This window comes from Tripterygium wilfordii, chromosome 18 (assembly GCF_013401445.1).
Source record: "Tripterygium wilfordii isolate XIE 37 chromosome 18, ASM1340144v1, whole genome shotgun sequence".
NCBI classification, from domain to species: domain Eukaryota; kingdom Viridiplantae; phylum Streptophyta; class Magnoliopsida; order Celastrales; family Celastraceae; genus Tripterygium; species Tripterygium wilfordii.
In genome coordinates, this window is record NC_052249.1 from 876,967 (window position 1) to 892,846 (window position 15,880).

The following is a 15,880-nucleotide window of genomic DNA, read 5'->3' on the forward strand; positions in this document are numbered from 1 at the left end:
AGAAACTGAATAATAAGAAGAGCAGATCCAGCAAGAGGGTTTAATCTAGTTTTTTAAGATTTTGAGAAGGAAAAAAAAATTCAACTGGAATCTCAAACAACTTAGCATCAAACATCGCTAAAATGAATGATCCATATATTGGTGGAATACAACATCCTTGATCTGCATCCTGAAAGTTATGCACTTCTTACCTTGCTCAGATGAACAAATGTTAGTTTAAACTCTCCTCGACATTTTGAGTAAGAGGAAACACTTTCCAGATCAATGTTTACGTTCAATCAAATAAAAGAAAAAGACAAGTAACAGAAGGAAAACAAAAATAATGAACAAAGAATATTTTGCTGATCAATACAAGCATGAAATGGTCCATTAAGAGAGAAGCATCAACGTAGAAACCTGTGTTCCAAAATCACCATTACACATGCCAAGAGGCAAAAGAAATAAAAGCTTCAAGCAGGAAACAATGAAACAGAAGCAAATATCAGTTATTGTAATAATAAACAGCTTCCATTCCAATAATAAAACAATGACAACAATCAAGTAAAACTTGTTTTAGTTTCATGCATCCCATAAGTTTTCAAACTACACATCCTCGGGATTCAGCTTTCCTTCATATACACTCAGCAATTGAGGTATTTCTGCATAATACTTGTTCACAAACCTCTCCAGAAAACATTTCTCCACAGGAACCAAAAAACTAGCCAAACTCAAACCATCCTTTATCAGTCTTTTAGACGATAAAACCTGAATAACTCTACATCTTGGGATGATTCTCCTCTCCAAACTGAAAAACAATCCCATAGGGAATTGCGCAATCACTTGCGAAGGGTACCCCATCTTGTTCACCAAGAAATCCATTCCTTTCATGATTTTTCCCTCTGATAACATCATACAATGTGGGTGCTTCCTAAAAGCCTCTAGAATCATATCGTGAGACCAACCCCACCTCTTGTAAACCTCATAACACCGTTCCCATGTAGACTTATTTCCTTTCCCGGAAAGAGCATGGACTGCCAATACAAATGTAGTTTTCTTTACATCAAACCCCATTTCCTTAACCTCATCCACAATTTTACTGAATTGCTCATGCTTTTGCATCACAGCCTCAGGGAAATGAGTAAGCAACAGAATAATGCACGACTGGGGCACACCCAATTCACTCAGTCTCGTGATGTTAGGTACCAAATTCTTGGAAGGATCCTCCAAAAAGATCCAAGTAGTTCGCTTCATAGAAGAAACAATCCTTTCATCAGTTAAAAGCACACTCTTGAGGAAATTATAAGAGGGTATAATCTGATTCTCTAGGCTTCTTGTCAAAAGGGTTGCATCCGCAGAAAGGGTTCTCGCAAGATCAGATTTTGAAATGCCTATAGATCTCAGGAACTCGAGTTTAGGCAAAAGGGTATTCACTGGATCAGCTAAAAGTAAGAGCGGGCGTTTCCTGACAATACTAGAGATTTGGGTTTTGGAGAATCCGAAATCACTCAAAAGGGCTAGAACAGATTCAGGTTTCACCAGGTTTTGAAATTGTACCTTCTGAGACGCCAAGATTGCAGATTCTGGGGACAACCCACATGAGTTTATGAGGTAGGTGACCGTGGAAGAATCTTCCTCCAGCCGAGGCTGCTTCTTGGTTGAAGCTTTGGACTTGACGACGTTTTCAGTTGATTGGTTCTTAACAGAGACAAATAGGCTTCGGGTTTCAGATCTTCTATTATAAATCTCCTGAAGTCGAAGAGGTAGTGCTTTTCGGAAGGCAGAAGACAAGAAATCGCTGAGCACTGCAGTCTGAAAGCTGGAAAGTTCTGGATAACTTCCATGTCGAATCGGGTAGACGATCATGGAGTACGGATTGAACGAGCCGTTAAAATTCTAATGCCAAATCTCTCGCAGGGGAACGACTGCTGCTGTGGAATTTATGAGTTCTGGATTAGATGAGGTTAGGGTGGTGGGACAGTGACCCGTCTGAGCGGAAATTTTTTTTTCTTTTAACTTTTTAAGCGTCGGAATCTCTCTAAATTGAAATTTAAACAGATGATAGATCCACAGGTGAAATTTTTTTGAAGAAAGAAATCTTTTTTTTTAACGAAAGTAATCTTTCCATTAACACGCAGTTGTAGATCACTAAGCAATAACAAAGTTGGTTATCTCGCTAAGACAAAATTGGTTACACCTTTGTGTTTAGGAAAGATGATTGATTCGACGTGTTGCTAAAATTTAGAGTTCGACCAACACGAGCTTCTGTCTACATGTCGCCAACGTCATGCGAACTGTTAGAGATAGCTTGAAACTTACGTCCACTCAGTTGTGTGAAGGACATGTAGAGTTGAGTGATTCCACAGTTAAAAATAAAATAAAAAAATACACATGTTTTAACTCTTCATTTAACCTAAAATCTAATATGTTTTGTACAAAGTTTAAATGACACCATCCACCCAACTATTTTCATCCTTCAACAAAACCATAAACATCGCCTCCAACTCAGACTGAATAGGGTAGGTAGCAGTCACTGCATTAGAAAGCATAAGACATGAATACAAAATTTTGTTTCCTCATTTGCTCCAGAGTATTGTGTTTCTATTCAGCCAACTGGTGCTCCAATAGAGTCGGCGAGTTCCTCCAGGAGTTCCTTCTGTTCCATGGCAGCACAAGCCTGCCAAGTTATAGACAGTTTCGTGAGATGGGGTGTTTCAGCAAAACAAACCCAAAAACAAGAAGACAAAAGGGCTGAGAAAACTGAGATTCTGTACCTGAACAGAAGTCTCGATGTCGCCACCAAGAAATGATGTGAGCTCAAAGTTCATCTTTAAGCGATGGTCAGTGACCCTATTGTCCTGTTATAAGAAAAGAAGTAATATAAGCATTATCACTGATTTCCAACTGAACGGCTGTTCAAAACAAAGAACTCAATCACATTCACATCTCTCGGACCATGGTACTGCTGTACTGTTTATCAAGCCAAGTGGTCTTCTTTACAATATTGTAAACAATCAATTTAAGTTATTTGCTACCTATTATTTAAGTAAACCGTAGCCAAAAAATAGCAACTGATTACTACAACCTTACTGATGTATAAAGACTTGTTTCCCTTTAGACTCTTTAACAAAGAAGGTCGCTCTATCTCAGCCATTTTAACATTTTCTAAATGGTCGAAGTTGATCAATTAACGGAATTATTGGGCTTTATGAGGGTAAGAGTCCGTCCTTATAAAATTGTAGCCACTGAACCAACCATCATATGCGAAATACTAATAATAGCCAACTAAATTGTCAATGTACCTTGTAATTGTATGTTCGAATCTTTTCAGCACGAGCACCAGTACCAACCTGCATTTAACAATTATACTAGGAACATTAGATATGAGATTTTTTTAATAATCCTTTACTGATATGAATATGATCATACAAAAAGAAAATTGGGAACGTCTTCAGATCGCATTAGTCCAACTAATTAACATCAAAAGGAGATCAAGATAGATATACTCTTAGATTAAAATCCTACTGAATGAAAGGGAAAGAAACTGGAATTGAAAAAGGTTCATCAGATTCATGTGGTAACAAAGTTTGGTGTTATTTTATGAAGGGCATGTCACCATGTTATCAGAAGGAAGTTACAGACACTTGACCATCATGATACCAGGTATCCAAAAGAAATATACATTCTTCATGCAAGTCGTAAATAGTGTTCAGATGAAGTAGACATTTAGCAAGTACTCTTAAAAAAAAGTAGATGATAATCCCTTAAAATTAACAATGTAAGATGGAATAGCTAGAGCACTTGTTCTCAATTTCTAGTATAGAAGAATATTCAAACATTTGCAAGCATTCTATGAGTAAATAATGCGCCACGCATAACAAAACAAAAATTTCCAGCCAAACATTTCAATGTATAACTATAAAAATCTGTAGGTTTGCACAGCCCTAGTTTGCTTCCTTAAGGAGGCAAACACACATGCATCTTAGTAATTCTTCTAAAGGAGAAGTACCTGAGATTTCCTTTCGTTTCTGATTTTTTCTTGCTGTTCCCTTAATTTTATCTCATACCTGCAACAGGGTTATGAGTCATCATAATTGTTGAACAAATATGAAAGAAAGCACGCAGACTGAGCAGATTATCTGAGAAAATGAGGGAAAAAAAAGGGCAGAAAAAATATCTCATTGATAGGCAACTAAATAAAGAAACTGTAAATTATGCAAGGAAAATTCCAAATGTTAATCAACATTTACAAATGAAACGCAGGAAGTTAATGCTTACAGCTTTGCTCGCAAGAGCTGAAAAGCACGATTCTTGTTCTGATGTTGAGTCCTTTCTTCAGTACAGAAGATGCGTATTCCTGTTGGTTTGTGGAACAGATCAATAGCTGTCTCCACCTTGTTGACATTCTGCCCTGCAAGATACGCGTGGGTAAGAAATTACTAAGCAGAATATCACCTCCTTCTTTCTGTTCAGGAGTGGACGTAAAAAAGTAAGCTTCTGAACTGGTATTTGATTAAAATATGAATGCTACATCTTAGTTTGTACCTCCAGCGCCCCCAGACCTTGCTGTAGTAAGTTCAATTTCTTTGGGGTCAATTTCCACCTCAACTTCATCAGCCTATACGCAGAATCACATAGTACAAAGAAACACTAAACAAATAAGCAGTGCTCTAAGGGAAAAATCAATGTACAACTGAGGCAGCCAGTGATGACAGGACAATTACAAAGGAAGGCCATTTTTTGCATTGGCTAGGTGATTCACTACTCAAGTAAGAAACAAGTTCTTTTTCTTCCTTAGAAAATGGAACCCTGTGCTTAGCATGTAATAAACCTTGGGCAGTTGGAGCAGCCCTCACCCGAAGCATCAGACAAGTTGCCACTTGCCAGAACTTTTCTACTACAGAGACTCGAATCCAGGTCCCTCAGCCAGAGGCTTTAACGTCTGGGTTCAGGCCAACACTACCGCAATGCTACGGAGAGTAAGAGACAAGTTTAAATGGCATCATCACTAGACCACAAGAGTTCTCCCATCTCATGCTGTTCTTAACATATATAACCTTCCATATTTGAAAAAAGCATGTAAAAGATATCATGGCTTCGAGATGACGAACCTCTTTAATCAAAGCCAAGACATGTAAGGGCCAAATTTTGTTCTCACAAATATTTGAAAGCATTTGCAGCTATTCATCGAGACCCTGGGATCATCCAGGAATTCATAGTAAACGTGAAATTTAATTTACCTCAGGCATGATGGCTACAGTTGCAGTTGAAGTGTGCACTCGACCTTGAGTTTCTGTTTGAGGGACTCGTTGAACCCGGTGAACACCAGACTCGTATTTTAATTTGCTGTATACACGATTTCCTTTAATCTCCATCACGTAGGTTTTGAATCCTCCTTTTTCAGCCTTAAGAAAAGGAAAATATTCTCCTAGTCAAAGAAGTAAAGGAAACAATACAACCATTTCTGTTGTAATGTTAGACATACCTCAGAGCATGAAAGCGGGGAGAATTTCCACGAATTTTGCTCACTGTACTTCTGATACATACGAACCTACAAAATTTGGGGGGAGGGGAGGAGAGGGAGGGGGCATAATGGTTTATTCAAAAGATAATTTCCAGTTCCAATGGAGAAATTTCTTCACCAATATAAAATTTTACCAAAGCAACGTGAAAAGGCAAATATGAATGCTTACTGAACCAGAATTCATGCAATTATGACAGTTTACACATCCTAAACTAACAATGAATACAAAACTGTTTATTGAACATACAAAGGATTTCCCATTGATAGGAGAAAGGGGTGGTGCTTATATGCTTCATCCATTTATAGGAGAAGGAACAAAAAACATGTACCTACAAGATCACCGGCCCATAGCCCAGCCTCGTCCCCACCAGTACCAGCCCGTACTGCAAAGGGGGAAAGATCAAGGAATTCATTGACAAAACTGAAGAAATTATTAACCATAAATGAAGAGAAACAATCACTAGAATAATTTTACAATCTATTTGGGCAAAGAGTATTTACCTTCAAGCATTATATTTCTTGCATCAAGAGGATCACTCGGAAGCAGAAGCACCTATTTAAATGTTCGCAATAACATAAAATCTCCAATATCAGGTTGTGAACTAAGACATGAAACGAGAGGCAAAAAGAGCAGGAGAATCAATAGTCTCAGAAAACAAGCAAATAGTGACAAGGAGACCAAATTCATATTGAATTATACTGTATATTAATTGGAATGAAGAAAGGATAATATCTTAAATTCATAAGAAATGATGTGCACAATTAAGAAATCAACATTACAACATATGAATATTAATACAGTTATTATGTAGACACAGCAGATATGAAATAAAACCTTCAGTTTCTCCTCAAGCTGTTTCAGTTCATTGGATAAAGAGCCAACTTCATATGCAATCATTTCAGCCATATCTTCGTCATTGCCGTCCTCTTTTGCCAAAGCTGTTATCATAATTTTGAGGCAGAAGAAATACTAAATTAATTTAAATTTTCAGCTCTTTCTTCTTTGAAAATGTTCAACTCAGTACAAGATGCAACAACAAACCCTTGGTCTCTTCTAACTGCTTCTCACAATCTTTGAATCTCCGGAAGATCGAAACAACCTATCCATCCATAAACAAAAGCAGGTGAAAATTTCCCATAGAAAAATTTCCAATTTTCCACAAACAACATGAACAATGAGTAGCAGGATGAACAAGAACACCTCATCAAGCTCTGCCACAGACTGTGCTATCTTTTGATATTCACTGGGGTTTGAGACAACATCTGGATCAGCCAGCTTGACCTGCAGTTAACATGTAAATTGAAATATTGTGCAATAAACTGCATCGAAAACCCGAATAACACAAGTGCGGAAAACAAGTTCTTGAGTTTTTTATTTAAAAAGAAGCATCAACACCTCTCATTCTCAACACAATTGCAGTAACACCAGTCACTAAAAATAACCACAAATAAAAATCTAACACCAATAAAATCAGACGCACCGAAAATTCGTTCCAAGTCTTCACAGCGGACTCCAGTTTTGCTATCAAATAGGGCTCCTGCAATCCATCAACCAAAACATAATAATATCCAACAAACTTCGAAATATAACATGAAGATTCAGTATTTACTATCACCCAACTTTCTCGCAAGCCAAAAGGAGTTAGTTCAAAGAGAAATTGTACTCACCGCCATACAAATGATTCGGGAAGTCTTGTGTGTTGTTGAAGGTCTGAAAAACACAGAGTTGCTTCTAAACGGATCACAAGAACAGTGTCGTAGCTGACATTGTTTCGTACCAGTAAATGATATTCGAGCTGGTAAGCTCGAAATTAAGCTGTTCATGGCAGTAGATATAGCGGGTTTTGCGAGTGACACAGGATAATTGATTTTTGGTATGTCAATGGTGAAGAAATACCTTGGAGCTGATAAGGGTCTGTTTGGAACGCAGATTAGCGTACTCTGAAGTCGGAACCAGATATTCCATTTTCTGAAAGCCGGTTTAGGGTTTGCTAAGCCCAAAAATTAAAAAGCCCAATGTGGTGGATCTTTATACCGGCCCAAACAACCCCTCAGTTGGACATTGGACATGGTTTTATAGGCCCATTCGAATTTAAGATTGTTTTTACTTTTTAAGCTAAAAGAAATGGACACCTCCTATGATTTAGTCTATTTCCAAGTAAGCCCCCTAATTTAAAATATTTTAATAACACGGCCTACACTCTGTTTTAGCATTATTACAGGTCCCTCAATCCAATAACCATTATTTGACTAACGGAGCCCGCAACTTACATTGCTTGCAACCATAACACGACACCATTTCCATTAGACATGACAAACCCTAGTTCCGACAGACAATCAACTAATGTATCATCTAAACTCCATTGCATCATTGGAATTTGTAAAAAGGGTAGATCAAATTTTATTGAGTCTGACTCATAGTCATCATTTCATCGAATGGGATTGGAAGGTTTCCCATTTTTATTGGAACATTCTATATCTTATTGTCGAAATTTGACTACCGGAGCCCACAACTTACATTGCTTGTATCCATAAAAGTGATAAAACGACACCATTTTCATTAGGCATGACAAACTCTAATTCCGACAAACAACCAACTATTGTATCATATAAACTCGGTTGGATCATCGAAACATGTAAAAAAGGATTGATCAAATTTTATTGAGTCTGACTCATAATCATCATTTCATCGAAATGTGATTGGGAGGTTTTTCATTTTTATTGGAACATTCCATATTTTAGTGCCAAGATTTGAGTGCTTTTTTAAAGAAAACCCAACAGTATAGCCTTTTGACTTGACCCTTTAGCCTAGTCAACAAAGATTCACCAATACCAAATGACTAAACTATCCTACATGGTAGACAACACTTCCTCACTTTTGTCCAATCCAATTAGTGGAGACAAAATTTTATCCGATCTAGATGTTCGAAATCTGGGTCTAAAAGTAAAATTTTTGTCAAATTTAAAACATGGTTAGAGTCAAAACACATAAATCTTGTATGATTTACTTGTCCGGACCCTAATTCAGATTAGGTTATTATCAGATTTAGTTGTCTAGATTTAAACCAATATAGGTTTGGTCAATTAGGTACTTCAGAAATCCAATCCGAGATAAGATTTGGACGTGTAAATATTTCGTAAACACTCATTGTTGTTCGACCTAGAACTGACCCTGAACTGAATTTTTGCCACCTCGATGTCCAATGCCGAGATCTGAAGGATACTAGGGTAATTTCAAGGAAGACCAGTGTCGGTTACATGTTTAAGGGAAAAAGCCTAGCTTTTAAACAAATCTCCGCGAAAATTAACCCCCGCGGGAGGCTTCTTTGGCGGGTATAGAAACGGACAACCCATTTAGAAGGAAAACAAAAAAGAAAAAGAAAAAAAAGAGCAGAGGCCGAAGACAGAGAAAAATCGAAGTGCGTGAGCCACGAAACAAAGCTAAAACTAAAGCGTACAAGAGGCCAAAAGCCAAACACCGTACAGTCAGTCCTAGCGAGGGAGGGAGGGAGAGAGAGAGAGAGCAGGAGCTTCATTACTGCGAAACCATCTCCGTCTCTCTTCTTGTCTTTTACTCTTATATTTGTTTCCTACCGATCGAGCTCGTTCGATTCGTCTAGAACATTCTCGAAGTTTAGATTCTCTCATAGGACGCTTTCTGATTCTTTTTTGGTCCTGTTCATAGTGTACAGTAATCACAAAGGAAGCCATTGGCGATGGACTTGTACGGTCGGAATCTGACGAGGAATGGGTCTCATCCGGGTCAGCAACTTGAATGGAGCCCTGCAGGTGGTGAAACTGGGCTTGAAGGTGCTTACTTTATTCGAATTTTATTTGATTTCACTCTCATTTGGTGCCCGTACGGGAATATGCTGTTTTTTTTTTTGTTTAGTATTAGGGTTTTGAATTTTGATAGTGTTCTGTTTAGGGTTTGATAGTTGTTGATAGTTTTTGGTCTGCTTGGACTATAGAATCAATGTGGCGATTGGGACTGAGTGGCGATGAATCTTATCCTGAGCGGCCCGGCGTGCCAGACTGTGTGTACTACATGCGAACTGGGTTCTGTGGATATGGTAGCAGGTGCCGTTACAATCATCCTCGCAACCGGGCTGCGGTAGTTCCTCCATTCTTGTTATATCCTCATTGAATAATCAGGTTTCTGATTTAAGCCGCCTGGGTATTGCATTTATAAAAGCACTGAATTTAGTCCATTAGATACTATTGATTACTGAAATATAGAATGTAGAATATATACTAAAACAGCGTTGTAAGCTATTGTTAGATGGCACATACCCATCTTCTCTGGGCTAGGCCAAATCAATTGGCTCATGTCTCAGTTAGCAGAGGAGTTTGTCTGGAATTCAGGCTTTGAAAATCTTTGATTAAATCATTTGCTTATGTTAGTTTTTTTTTCTCCCAGAGGCAACTTAAATGAGAGTAAGAATTGGCTCTCTCATTTTTTCCTTGGTTTGGTACCATGTAGGTTGAAGCTGCTGTAAGAGCTACTAGGGAGTACCCAGAACGAGTGGGGGAACCGTTATGTCAGGTAAAACTTTAAATGGACTTCTGATGCATCTTGGATTATTGCTAGAGTAGTTATCTAATTTCATATATCTACCATCTCTTGGAATTTCAGTTTTATATTATGAAACTTCTGTGCAAATCTGCAGTTCTATTTAAAAACTGGAACCTGTAAATTTGGTGCGTCCTGCAAGTTCCACCATCCAAAACATGCAGGTGGATCTATGAGCCATGTTCCTCTTAATACATATGGATACCCATTACGACCGGTTAGAAACATCCGACTCATCTTACTCTCCCTTGCTGGATATGTACTTGCATTTATTTTGTATTTTCATAGAATGTTGATGATTTTATTGTGCAACTGGTTCATTTCTCTTTAATTTTAACAGGGTGAGAATGAATGCTCCTACTATTTGAAAACAGGGCAATGCAAATTTGGTATCACTTGTAAATTCCATCATCCTCAACCAGCCGGCAGATCAATGCCAGCATCTGCACCTCAGTTTTATCCATCGGTGCAGTCTCCTTCAGTTCCTATACCTGAACAATATGGAGGTGCATCCACAAGCTTGAGGGTGGCGAGGCCACCGCTGATGCCTGGTTCATATGTGCAAGGTGCATATGGTCCCATGCTACTTCCCCCTGGAGTTGTTCCTATACCGGGTTGGAATCCATACTCGGTATGATGATAATGCTCTCTTTGGGATATTGCCTATATTATACGGAATTTTAATACCTTCTTAAAACTACTTTCTTCAGGCCCCTGTAAGCCCTGTTCTCTCTCCTGGTGCACAACCTGGTGTAGGAGCAACTTCTCTGTATGGAGTTACTCAACTATCTTCTGCCCCTTATCCTTCTTTACCCTCTTCTGGCCCTTCAAGCAGTAGTCGTTTGGAACAGGTGTTTCCCGAGAGGCCTGGGGAACCTGAATGCCAGTATTACCTGAGAACTGGAGATTGTAAATTTGGATCATCATGTAGGTATCATCACCCACGTGATCGGGCTGCTCCAAGATCTGATTGCTTCCTCAGTCCACTTGGTCTACCTATGCGTCCGGTATGCAAATTTACGTGATATACATGACTTGCAACATGTATACATTTGCTTTACTAGTTGAAATGCATCTTGCATGACCCTTTAGTTATTGAACTCTCTACATATCATCTGGTCTACAATCTTCTTCTCTCATATCCTTTTCAATCTTTGAAGATTTGCAAAAAAATGCAGTATAGTGATTGATTTAGTTTTTAACTACTGATGTAGAATTTGTTTAGGACTGAGCGAACCAAAAACCCTAACCCCCAAATTAGTCTGAAAATCGAGAACACTAAGACAAAAGTTCTCAATTTCTAGATTTTTAGGCTGAACCAGACCTTTATCAAACAAGAACATAAACTTAAACTTCTAAGTTGAAGAAATTTTCCCTGAATCTCTGAGGCAGGCAAGGTTGAATAAACTCACCTTCAAGAAAAGTGAGCACAAGATCGGGAGCCAAACCAAAGCGGACTGTGAAGGAAGAAGGCTTCATCTGCTCCAAGCCCCTAAAGAAGTAAAGAGCGACAACCCTAAAAAAATGGAAATAGTTTGTTTCTTCCTCAAATTGGATTAATTGATCGTCCAACTGGAATGGTAACAAAAAGATATTTCGCAAGGCCAAGCGAGAATCTTTTCGCCCCGCGGCTTTGTCTTTGGACGAGTGTCTTCGAAAATCTCGAAGGTCTTGGTAGGATACTAACTTTCTGTCCCTTTTCTTTCTTATGGCCTCTCACTGAGCGTGTGTAAGGAATCTCTCTTTTAGGAATTCTTGCTCAAGAATCACTCTTAAACTTTATCACTGTGGCAAGAGCAAGCCTTTAAATAGAGGTTACAATGAAATCCTAGCAATATTTGAAAACCTAGAAGCACATATGCTTCATGGGTTAAGGCTTAAGGCCTGCCTTTATTTGACAAAACGTAATTCAAAGGGAATCCTCTTCTGAAAAGGATACGTGACTCTTAATAAACAAATTTAAAAAGAAAATAAAATTAATGGCTAGGTTTCCTGCATCAGTGATGGTTTCTGAAACATTGTTTAACCCATAGTTGGGCACTTGCTTAAGTTATCTCTCTTGTAATTCATGCATGAGAATTTGATCAATCAGTAAGCCAACTTTGAAAGGAATCAATAAGCCAGCTTAATTTGTGATTTGTGTCATAGCTTTAGTTCAATTGCTCTTTCCAAAAGGTACAGAAAAAGAGGGGGTCTTGATTGTTATCTTTTCCTTTTATTCAAGAATTTAAAACCATCCCAAAGTTCGTAGCTAACTCAGACATCCTAGAAGTTAAGAATATTATTGCTGGATAAGTCACATTTTGTGTAATTCTTCAGATTTTCAATTTTGTTATATTTATTCTGTTGTTTGAGAACAAAACCTGACTTATGAGTGAGAGCTACTCACAGCTAAACAGTTGTTTAGGTATGAACAATTCCATAACTAGACTTTACTTACTATCTCTAACTATATATTCTAATCGCTCAGGGTTGACAATGTTTGGCTCACCAAGAGTATATAATTTCAATATTGTGCTGGCTATATCTGTGACTGGGAGATCTTGAAGATCCATTGTTATCCTAAATAGCTTATTATCATTTACCCATTGTGAACTTCTCTTTATGATTTAGTGTGACATTTATTTGTAGCCACATGAATTCTTTTGATTAACTTTTTACATTGGATCATATTTGTTAATACAGGGAGTACAACCCTGTACTTTCTACTTGCAAAACGGGCACTGCAAATTTGGAGCTACATGCAAATTTGATCATCCAATGGGAACAATGAGATATAGTCCATCAGCATCGTCCCTCACTGATATGCCAGTTGCTCCCTACCCTGTTGGGTCACTGCTGGGTACTCTGGCTCCCGCTTCCTCTTCTTCTGATCTACGACCTGAGCTGATTTCGGGGGGGAAAAAGGACATGTATTTGAGCAGAATTTCTTCATCTGGAAACACGACTAGTAGCTCGGTTGGTTTGATGTTCTCTCAGACTGGGTCTGTTTCACTTTCTGATTTGCAGCTTTCAGGTCAGAGTTCTGTTCCTTTAAGCAGTAGCAGAACCACAAGACCAGGCAGTGAGGTCCGTCACTCAAGTTGATGTAAACCAAAACCCATCCTTCATTAGCTGTGGATGTGGTTTCACTTCGGTTTGTAGATCTTAGTAAATTATGGTCAAATGTGCAGCGTCATTTTATGTGGTCTAGGTTTATCATGTGGCTTAGCTCGAATTAGGAGGGACCCATCTATTATGCTTATCGTATGTGGCTATTAATATTATCTTAAATAAGCCTCTATGGCAAAAGAAAATGAACTTCCCCCCTCGTTTTTCAATTAATAACACCCAGAAAGTGAGTACACTGGGTCAGCCTACAACTCTCCTTCACCGGGTCTTGTTTATGCTTATGTTCTGATCATTGTCGGAATGAAAAGGCTAAGAGTTCCTCGTGTTATTGTACGTTCATGCCTTTTCCTCCCAATCTCGTGTGTTATTCTACTCTTGTCATATCTCCCTCTGGTCCTCTTAAAATGAGGACCGATCCAATTAGTAATGTCTAAGCTTATTTGTTGGATTCCAGGGCGAAATTGAGAGTGTTTAAAGGTTACAGGAAGGCATCTCATTGTAGCCTTATTTTGAAATGCAAGAGATTGCCGTTTTTGAGGGGGTAACATATTTATGTAAAACAGTAAGAAGTCCTTTGAATGTAAAAAATTCTCTCCATTTCCTCTTTACTTCATTGAGTTGCATCATATGAAGATTATATTTAGAGTTTGTTGCTGTAATTGATCAAGATTGCTGTGTACTTAAATGATTGATAAGGGAAAAAAACTATGAATGCTTTGATTGCTGTGGAGTTAAATCTTTGCCGTATTGCTTCATATCATATGCTATGGTTACCTGGTTCTAGGATGTGAATGTCAGTTGTGTTGCATATTGTTTTTTTGTTTATCAAGGAACTTATTATAGAATACTTTATTTCTTCATTGCTGTGGTGGTTTTTTATGGCCTAGGCTGCAAGTGCCTTTGTCTTCCATATTAGGATATCCCATACTTGTATGAATGTCATTCCTTACATGGCATGTAAGAAATTTATGCATTGTAAAGCTAAGTGTGGTGGAAGAGATCCATTATTCTTGGAAGTCGCATCTTTTGCTTTGAGATTTGATGGTTTTTGATGTCGGAAAGACATCCTTGGGACCACTGTGGTCACTGTTCACTGTGCCTTGGAGCTGATGCCTTTTACAGTGCCCGACTGCCCCGTGGTGCCATTTTAGTGAGACACTTCTCAAGTCTGAGCTTGGCTCGGTATGCTTGTTTAAATTATGCAGGTGGAGGTGCGGGATGATACACAAAAGGGGGATCGATGTAAAGCTCAAGATCGAGCTCATGTTTAGGCTCTGATATTGAGCTGAGAAAGAGATTATACAGTATATTCATCATTGGTTGCTTCCGAAGCAACCTGAAGACTGAAAGGAGTTGCTCTGTTGCTGTTTACATATGAGCACGAGGGTCTAGGGGATTTTGATCGGCTGTGATAACAGTCCTTTTTCTTCCTCTATTTCTTTGAATGATAACAAGCCCTGTAGTTCCTTTTCATGAATCTTTGGTTTTCTAAAGGATTTATTTCCGGTGAACTCGGACATAGCTTTGGTTTTTGTTGGTATCTCTCGAACGATACAATATAAGCTTGCTTTTTAGATATCCGATATGAGTTTAAACTTGGGTCGTCTCCTCAAGGCCCATATTCGGACATAGTTGCCACCGCAACGAATCACTAGCACTAATACCAAAGTGAAAGGGAAAATAAACCAACAGTTTTTACCATGGAAGCCATCATTGAGACTGGAAAACCTTTCTGTAAAGCCAAAGCCGAAAAAGAAAGTTGCATTCATTTGACCCTCAATGCGTCATGTTTGTTCACTTTGAGAGTGGACCACCGTTCATGATAGTTTTGAGGCTTTTAGCGGAAAGACAGGAAAAGGATCCGATGATAGTAGCCACATTTTTTCTCACGGCCCATTAACTCTTCTAGGCCCAAATGTGAACTGGAAAGCCCAATTCTTTGGACTCTTGGTGTTGTTCTTCACTTCTTTGTGCGCCAATTTGTTGATCATCCTTTGATAAAAGACCATGCCAATATCTCTCCATACTTAATGGTGGCAGAACTTCTACACTAATGATTCAAGTTAAGTCCTTGTTACCCTAAAACGTAACCAATTGTGGATGCAGAAACTAACATTTCTTTTCATGAAATAAACACGCCTCCCCTCATAATCCCTCTAATTTGGGATAGTTAGTAATATCCACATTGTGGTTAGCTACTAAAGAGATCATGGGATTGATACTATTCTTTTAACGGTTCTCATTATAACATCAAATACAAACTCATCATTCATCAATCCTAATTAATTTTCCACTTTATAGGATTAGATTAGAACTTTACACATAACATGCTTAATTAATTCAAGATTAATCTTTTTTAAGTGGGTGGCTTTCATTAGCCATAATGACATCCCCCAAAGGCACTGCAAAAACCCAATAAAAAAAACAGAACATCTCTCCCTACCTTTCACCGAAAAGAGCAAGCACACACTTGACTTTTAGGGCCTGCCCGTTTAGGGCGTTGGAAGGGGTTGGGTTGAGAGGTGTTGGGTTGGGAGGGGTTGGGGGGTGTTGGGAGGTGTTGGTATTTTTAAATAGAACCTTTGTTCGTTTTGAAGGGGTGTTGGGAGGTGTTCATTAAAGTTTTATGTATTATATTCCAAAAATACCCTTTATTATACTATTTAAAGAACCTAACAGGTAATATAAGAAGGGGT

The 15,880-nt window shown here is 38.4% G+C and overlaps 3 protein-coding genes across 6 annotated transcripts; 1 reads left to right on the forward strand and 2 right to left on the reverse strand.

Moving 5' to 3' along the window:
• Window positions 1-323: 323 nt before the first annotated feature.
• LOC119983302 (transcription termination factor MTERF8, chloroplastic-like) lies at window positions 324-1,992 on the reverse strand. 2 transcript variants are annotated; one of them, XM_038826964.1, is made up of 2 exons: window positions 1,534-1,992; window positions 324-1,224 (listed from the first exon to the last, which is right to left on the reverse strand). In XM_038826964.1, the coding sequence occupies exons 1-2, from the start codon at window positions 1,840-1,842 to the stop codon at window positions 583-585; spliced, it is 951 nt and encodes a 316-aa protein (XP_038682892.1). In that variant the 5' UTR covers window positions 1,843-1,992; the 3' UTR covers window positions 324-582. The 2 variants fall into 2 exon arrangements, with proteins under 2 accessions (XP_038682892.1, XP_038682891.1); XM_038826963.1 differs by having other exon boundaries at window positions 324-1,991.
• A 329-nt stretch (window positions 1,993-2,321) lies between these two features.
• LOC119983640 (peptide chain release factor APG3, chloroplastic) lies at window positions 2,322-7,412 on the reverse strand. The gene is made up of 15 exons (XM_038827330.1): window positions 7,169-7,412; window positions 6,982-7,038; window positions 6,702-6,782; window positions 6,543-6,600; window positions 6,336-6,439; window positions 6,002-6,053; window positions 5,834-5,883; window positions 5,462-5,527; window positions 5,217-5,381; window positions 4,522-4,594; window positions 4,255-4,387; window positions 3,986-4,043; window positions 3,279-3,326; window positions 2,751-2,834; window positions 2,322-2,653 (listed from the first exon to the last, which is right to left on the reverse strand). Exons 1-15 carry the CDS (start codon window positions 7,322-7,324, stop codon window positions 2,582-2,584), a joined length of 1,257 nt encoding a protein of 418 aa, XP_038683258.1. The 5' UTR covers window positions 7,325-7,412; the 3' UTR covers window positions 2,322-2,581.
• Window positions 7,413-8,885: 1,473 nt separating this feature from the next.
• Window positions 8,886-13,920, forward strand: LOC119984822 (zinc finger CCCH domain-containing protein 32). Of its 3 annotated transcripts, XM_038828942.1 has the most exons (7): window positions 8,886-9,310; window positions 9,472-9,614; window positions 9,984-10,046; window positions 10,171-10,290; window positions 10,414-10,704; window positions 10,784-11,080; window positions 12,759-13,920. In XM_038828942.1, exons 1-7 carry the CDS (start codon window positions 9,217-9,219, stop codon window positions 13,158-13,160), a joined length of 1,410 nt encoding a protein of 469 aa, XP_038684870.1. In that variant the 5' UTR covers window positions 8,886-9,216; the 3' UTR covers window positions 13,161-13,920. The 3 variants fall into 3 exon arrangements, with proteins under 3 accessions (XP_038684870.1, XP_038684871.1, XP_038684872.1); XM_038828943.1 differs by lacking the exon at window positions 9,472-9,614 and having other exon boundaries at window positions 8,888-9,310; XM_038828944.1 differs by lacking the exon at window positions 8,886-9,310 and having other exon boundaries at window positions 9,472-9,655.
• Window positions 13,921-15,880: the final 1,960 nt, after the last annotated feature.